At 40.5% G+C, this 7,772-nt stretch overlaps 1 protein-coding gene across 1 annotated transcript in view; it reads left to right on the forward strand.

Moving 5' to 3' along the window:
* Positions 1-7,772, forward strand: part of TTC37 (tetratricopeptide repeat domain 37) — an 85,447-nt gene that overhangs the window by 50,452 nt on the left and 27,223 nt on the right. Inside the window, exons 31-33 of the mRNA XM_045285195.1 lie at positions 129-201; positions 6,682-6,735; positions 6,906-7,017. Of these exons, the coding sequence (XP_045141130.1) occupies positions 129-201; positions 6,682-6,735; positions 6,906-7,017 (239 nt within the window). The remainder of the gene's footprint in view (positions 1-128; positions 202-6,681; positions 6,736-6,905; positions 7,018-7,772) is intronic.

Consider the following 7,772-nt stretch of genomic DNA (forward strand, 5'->3'; position numbering starts at 1 on the left):
GAATATGAAATAGTTTTAGCTGTCTGGAAGTTCTTAAACTCAGGTGCTAAATAAAATGTTGGCTGTTGATAGTCTTTTTTGGTAAAGTGACCCCATTCCTCAGCCTGCTGCTTTTGATGTTCCCATAGTAACCCAGCCGACCCTGCTCTTTGGTCTCTGTTGTCCCGAGTGACTGCTCAGCATGCTCAGCGAAATGCAAAAGTAAGTAATATTAGCAATTTGGGCAAAATCAGTAACATGTAAAAAGATTGAATAGCTTGTGGTAAATAACATAAATGTAAGTGTTCATTCTAGAAAACAATGAATAGGATGGGAGAGTTCTGATACTGATCCCGAGTTCCCGTTAGTCACTCAACAGGTGGTACACTGAGTTGCCTCTGTATACTGTTGTACTGTTCTAGGTGCTATAGAAGAGACGAAGAAGTAGGTGGAGTTTTTTTTAAAACATGTAGATTATGTTGACAGCTACATCATGAAGTAGTGTATATAGTAGTAATATTGCCTTATAATAAGCCTTAGTATGTTTTTCAATCCCCAAATATGATTTTATTTAAAAGCTTCTTGAATATAGAGAGCCCTGGTGGTTGCTGCACTGGGATATACATGTTGAGCGGTAGCTCCAGGCTTGACTGCTCTAACCAATTAGCCACGCTATAGAAGAAAGACGAGGGAGTCTGCTCTCTTAGAGATTTATGGTCTCAGAAACCCTCACGGAGCAGTTCTACTCTGAGGGTCACTGAGTTGGAATTGACTTAATGACATTGAACTTTAAGGCATTAATAAACAGATCATTGCTAATGTCAAAAATGTAAATATAAACAGAGTCACTGATGGTCTATAAAAGAGATTTTGTACTGTAGTTTGTATCACCCAGGTATTTTCAGGAGCCTATAAGGTATTCTGTCAACCTCATGCCTAATACGCTTTCTCATAGCTCACCTAACATTTATTCAGCATCATGGTAATAGCTATTATGTTTTGAACAGTTAATAAATCTGCTAATTCTAGTGTCAGAAGTCTTCTGTGTCCTTATTTCCATCTGTTCTGTCCCATGGCAACCCGATGCATGTCAGAGTAGAGCTGTACTTTGTTGGATTTTCAGTGCTGATTTTTCCGAAGCACATTGCTAGGCTTTGGTCATGAGGTAACCTGGGTAACGTGCCAACACTTGGCTTAGCTACTAAGCGCTTTAACTGTTTGTAGCACCCAGGGTCTCCCACCCGAAGTCATAGTGGGTCTTTGTCTGTTGTTTGTTATTTCTACTGGTTCTCCCATGTGATGGCTTTGTTTCTTTATGTACTTCAGTGTGCATACTTGAAATCTACTTGTAGGAATAATTTGAGACCTAAAATTAAGGAACCTTACCACAGAGAAAATTTATGGTTGGCTCTGCCAGGTACTTTAGACCTCCAGTAATCAGGGACCACAGTTTCAAGTTGGAGGTTTCTTGACTAACAGGGCTACTATGTGCCGGGTTGCAGGGTGATTTGAGGTATGGTTTCTCACTCACCTTTAATCTGGGGTATAGATGAAATCTGAGGGGATAACCTCTTAAGATCTCAACTGACTGTGAGATGAGCTTCCTTCATACTCTTCCCGTATGAGACCTTGGGCTTTAGTTTCAGTTAACTTGCCCAACTCAAGAAAAACCCAAACTCACAGTCAATGCTGATTCATAGCAATGTGGGTTTCTGATACTGTTACTGTTGACGGGAGTAGAAAGCCCAGTCTGTCTATCGTGGAGCTGCTTGTGGTTTTGAACTACCACTGCACCACACCACCATGAAGCTTCTATTCACTATACGTGTATATATGTAAATACAACAGGGAAGCAGATGGACTTTGGGCCCCTACTTAAATCTTACCTCAGTGCAAGAACAGTATGTTCTAACAATGTGGCACTGTATAATACTCACCTTCCTGACATGGTTGCCAAAGACAAAATGGGTGCATAAGCAAATGTGGTGAAGAAAGCTGGTGGCACCCTGCTTTTAAGTGATATAGTGTCTGGGGTCTTAAGGGTTTGAAGTTAAAGCCCACATGGAAACAGCATACCAGCCTGTGTGATCATGAGGTATCGACAGGGAAAGGTACCAGAAGTTCAAAAGCAAGCAATCAAACTGATGTGTAGGAGTGTGGACAAAGTGGAGACCCAAAACCCACCTGTAAGATAATTGGACAGTCCCTCACAGAAGGGTCCAATGGAAGGGTTGATGTATTTTGGAAGTGGTATAGCACTGATGGAACACATAACTATCCTGTAGTTCTTTAATATTTCTTCCCCTTACTATTATGGTCTTTGTTTTACCTCAGTAATCTTTTTAGACCTGTGTATGTTCATATGCACAATTAAGAGCATTTGATGCATGTAAGCCAAGATAGATAACCTTCAGAAACAGTAACAGGAGTAATGAGGGTATGGGAAGGGGGGGAGGGGTAGCCAATAGCAATGGTGACTGTATAAGCCCACTTGAGGGGAATGGATAACAGAATTGCAGGTGAATGGATACATTGGATGGTGTAAGGTATGGCAAATAATAAGGGAGCTGATATAAAAGAATAAAATTATGCTTGATCTAACTAAATTATGGATTGTCATAATACCGGCAAGAGCTCCCAATAAAATAATTATAAAAATAAATAAAATTTTAAAAAAATAAAGAAACTTGATCTGCAAATGGCAGAAGTAGCTTCCATACTTGCTTCCCTTTCTGAATCCACTTTTCCATTTCCATTTTGGCCTGGCAAGCACTTGTTAGTTATTCAGTGCTTTTAGGCATATATTAAAATTTAAATTTTTTCCACTAGATCTTAAATTTCAGTATGCAAATAAAATCATTTGGCAATCATGTTAAAATTCAGATTCTAATTCAGTAGACCTGGCGTGGGGCCTGTTGATCTGCATTTTTCAGTGTTCCATAGAGGGCTGATGCTGCTGGTACACAGTACTCTTGAAGCCAGGTGTATTCCACACTTTGAGGTATTCTCACTGAATGAGTTGGTTCAAGGTTCTAAGGGAAAGATATGGAATAGTGCAGGAAACAGCTTTTGTGTGACCTGTCAAGTCGCTGTGTCGGAATCCGCTAACAGGAAGAAAGTGCTGTCACGTCATGGACCTTCCAGCCCTGGTGGCATGGTGCATTATGGACTGGGCTGCTAACTGCTATCCACAGTTCAAACCCATCAGCTGTTCTCAGGACAAAGATGAGGCTTTTTGCTCCCGTAAGATGTATAGCTTTGGAAGCCCAAATGGGCAGCTCTACTCTGCCCTATAAGGTTAGGATGAGTCAGAATTGACTCGATGACAGTGTTTTGTTGTTGTTATTGTTTGTTCTTTTGTAGTTCTGCTCATATGGAACCTGTACACAGTCATTAGAACAGAATACAGGGATACTACATGGTTTAAAATAAGTTGTGTGTCAGGGTTGTAACCTCTCACCACACTTAGTCAACTTATATGCTGAGCAAATAATCCAAGAAGCTGGACCATGTGAAGCAGGTAGCATCAGGATTGGAGGAAGATTCATTAACAACTTGTGATAGGTAGATGGCATAACTTTGCTTGCTGAAAGTGAGGAGGACCTGAGGCACTTGCTGATGAAGAGCAAGGATTTTAGCCTTCAGTTTGGATTAGACCTCAACATAAGACAGAAATCCTCCCAATTGGACCACTAAGCAGGATCATGATAAACAAAGAAAAGATTGACGTTTTCAGGGATTTCATTTTATTTGGATCCACAATCAGTGTTCAAGGAAGCAGCAGTCAAGAAATCAAATGAAGAACTTCACTGAGCAAATATGCTGCAAGAGACCTCTTTAAAATATTAAAAAGGAAAGATAACACTTTGAGGATTAATGTGTTTGCCGTAACCTGGTATTTTTAGTCGCTTCAGATATCATTAAAAATAGCTGGCCCATGGGAGAGACGCAAAGGGATGGAGAGGGAAGAGAGGACATCCTGGCCCACCTAGGCCCAAGTATGATGTTCCTACTCGGAGAAGACAACACAGGGAGAGGACCGTAGGGCCGGCCCCACCATGGGACATGGCACACTCCTCACTGAACCATGGTGCTGCGGGGGACAGCACTGGAGACACAGTGTGGGAATAGTGCACAGTCTGGCCCCATCGCGCTGGGGCAAGGCACTGAGGGCATGCAGCAGAGCAGCAGGGGGAGCAGACTGATGAAACCCCCAGGGAATACCAAAGATAGACTTGGGAGACAGGTGTGGCACCCCATCAGACTCGACTGGAAAGCACTTGTAAAGGCCAACAAACAGACCTTGAGCTATTGATAGGCTCTTCCATTTTTGTCAGTGGCTTTCTTTTTGCTATTGTTACTGTTTTGTTGGTTTTGACTTCCTTTGTTGTTTTATTTGGCTTTGCCTGGTTTTTGCACTCATTAATATATTTGCATGAATATTTAGATAAGATAGGCAGGATAAAGAATTCAGAGATGAAAATAATGGGACCAATGGTTCCGGGGGATATAGGAGAAAGAAGGGGGGAGGGGGTTTGACCAACCCAGGGACAAGGGAACAACAAGTGAACTAAAATCAATGGAAGGAAGGTCATAGGATGCCTAGGGGGGCTCAATCAAGGGCAATGTAGCAGTGAGGAATTACAAACATGAATGAAGGCCAAATGATGGTGGGACAAGAGGGAAGTAACAAGGAAATAGAGCAAAGAACCAGGAGGCAAAGGACAATTTTAGAGGCCTAAATGCAGGCATGTACATATATAAATATATATGTATAACGAGAGGGGAATAGAACTATGTGCTCATATCTATATGTTAAGCATTAAGGTTGTAGATAGACATTGGGCCTCAACTCAAGTACTCCCTTAACACAAGAACACTTTGTTCTAATAATCCAGCATTTTATGATACCTTCCCAACACAATTGCTGAAGACAAAATGGGTGCATAAGCAAATGTGGTGAAAAAAGCTGATGGTGCCCGGCTATCAAAAGATAGAGCATCTGAGGTCTTAAAGGCTTAAAGGTGAACGAGCGGCCATCTAGCTGAGAAGCAACAAAGTCCACATGGAAGAAGCACACCAGCCTGTGTGATCATGAGATGTCCATGGGATCAGGTATCAGGTGTCTAAGACCCAGAATAAAACCATATCCAAGATGAATGTGGGGAGCGGCATGGAGTAGAGACCCAATACCCATCTGTAGACAATTGGACATCCCCTCACAGAGGGCTCACAGGGAAGAGATGAGCCAGTCAGGGTGCAGTATAGTACCGACGAAACACACAACTTTCCTCTAGTTCTTTGGTGCTTCCTTCACTCCACTATCATGACCTCAATTCTACCTTACAAATCGGATCAGACCAGAACATGCACACTGCTACAGATAAGAGCCCGCAACACAGGGAATCCAGGATAGATAAACCCCTCAGGGCCAACAAGGAGAATGGAGATACCAGTATGATTAGGGATGGTGGGGGGAGAGAGGGGGAATCAATCACAAGGATCAATCTATAACCCCCTCCCAGGGGGATGAGTAACAGAAAAGTGGGTAAGGGGTGACGGAGGACAATGTAAGATATGGAAAAAATAATCTATAGCTTATCAAGGGTTCGTGAGGGAGTGTGGGCGGGAAGAAATGGGGAGCTGAGAATAGGGGCTCAAGTGGGAAGAGAATGCTTTGAAAATGATGGTGGCGGCATATGTGAAAATGTGCTTGACACACTGGAGGAATGTATGAATCGTGATGAGAAGAGCCCCAATAAAAGTATTTAAAGAAACAAAACAAAACAAAAAAGCCATCCCAAAACAATCAGCCAAAAAGACCAGAAACAATCTAACTTCATCACAGCACAAACCTCTAGAAAAATAAAAGGAAAAAGATTACAATACAAAAAAAATAAAGAAGCAGCTGGACAATGAATAAGGCAGAAGAATTGATGCATTTACATTATGGCGCTAGTGAAGAATACTAAATGTACCATGGGCTGCCAAAAAATGAACTATTTGGTCTTGGTACAAGTAACCCAGAATACTTCTCAGAAATGATGATGGCAATACTTTGTCTTGCTCACTGTGGGACACGTAGTCAGAAGGGACCTGTCTCTAGACAGGACATTATGCTTTGGAAGCAGAATATCAATGAAAAAGGAAAATCCCTTAATGGGATGTATTAAAATAGTACTTGCAGCAATAAAATCAAACATAACAACAATTATGAGCATGGCACAGGACTAGGTAATGTTTAGATGCATTGTCCATGGGGTTTCTATGAGTCAGAACTGATGCAACAACGATAATGATTTTTATTAATACTATGTACTTTCACAATTTGTATTTGTTTATCTTTTTGTACAGATCACTCTTAGTCTTTTATACTTTTCTTCTTCCAGTTCATATTTCTATTTGTTGGAAATGCATAAATATATTTAATACCATTATCAAATCATGTCACTTTGGGACTCTTTGTGTCATAGAAAGATACAGTTGAAGGCAGATCACAAAAGAAACGATTTCCTTTCCCCCAAATATCCTCATGGTCTACTCATACCATGGAGTAGTGATAAAATCATTAAGGAATTTGAAAGTTGTGAATGTAGTGAAACCTGTCTTTTAATTGCTCTAATGGAAATATTTTATCTGTCTTAATTTTTATTAGTGAAGTTGTTTTCCCACTGTCTAAATAATCAATATTTTCTATTATAGGGAGGTGCTGTAGCAGGACTTGTGGCTCATATACTGGACTCAAATCATGGAAAGGTGAGTTTGCCCGAGTGCAAAAGGAGTGTTCACCTGGATGGAAGACTAGAATTAATTTTTTGACGGCTTTATGGGTTGCATCATATTATCAAGTACTTTCATACTTTAATTACTTTGAAAGAAGAGTGTCTATAAAGAGATTGGTTTATACACTTCTTTGTCTTATGTAGAAGGCACTACTGTACACAGCAGTGAATCAGTTGTCCATGGGAAGCAGTTTAGCCGATGATGGAAAAACTATTGCTCTAAAGACCATTCAGAAGGCAGCTTTCCTTTCTCCAGGTGAATATAGTATAATCCATTTCTTTAAATTTTGTTACATGTTGCATTTGTGATTTAAAAGGATGGCAGTTGTAGTAGTTCCATGAAATAAGATCAAAAATGAATTTTAAGAAAATGTTTTAAAATTTTGCCAGTCACTGGATTATCTGCATCAGGCTGCTAATAATTGCAAAATAATCAATTATGAAAGCAGGTTGAAAGGAATGTTTGCTTAACGAGACCGTTGTACTCAAAAAACTCACTGACATTGAGTCAATTCTGTCGCAATGATCTGAGAGGACAGGTGAAACTGCCCATTTTGGTTTCTGAGACTGTAAATCTCCATCATAGGAGCAGCGGCTTCATCGCTCTCCCTTGGTTCTTGTGGTTAGCAGCCCAGCGGGTAATCCACTATCCCACCAGGGACCCTTTCCTACTCCTAGTCTCCCTGTAGAAGGCGCCCACTGTTGTCAATCTCGATGGGAGCAGATAGCATCATCTTTCTCTTCTGGAGCAGCTGGTGCTTAGAACTTCCCTCCTTGTTAAATGTTCAACTTGTACCATTTCCTGAAAATCTGAATTATATTTTTCCAAGTAGTTGTTTTATTTTTTATCATTCTTGTTTAAAAATTGCAGCTACTGAACACATTGTTTTTGTTTTTTTTTCTTTATTTTTATTTTTTAAACATTTTATTAGGGGCTCATACAACTGTTATCCCAATCCATACACACATCAATTGTGTAAAGCGTATTTGTACATCATTTCTCAAAACATT

Source organism: Echinops telfairi, unplaced genomic scaffold (genome assembly GCF_000313985.2).
Source record: "Echinops telfairi isolate 266 unplaced genomic scaffold, ASM31398v2 ScPeMD7_7469;HRSCAF=8507_1, whole genome shotgun sequence".
Lineage (NCBI taxonomy): Eukaryota > Metazoa > Chordata > Mammalia > Afrosoricida > Tenrecidae > Echinops > Echinops telfairi.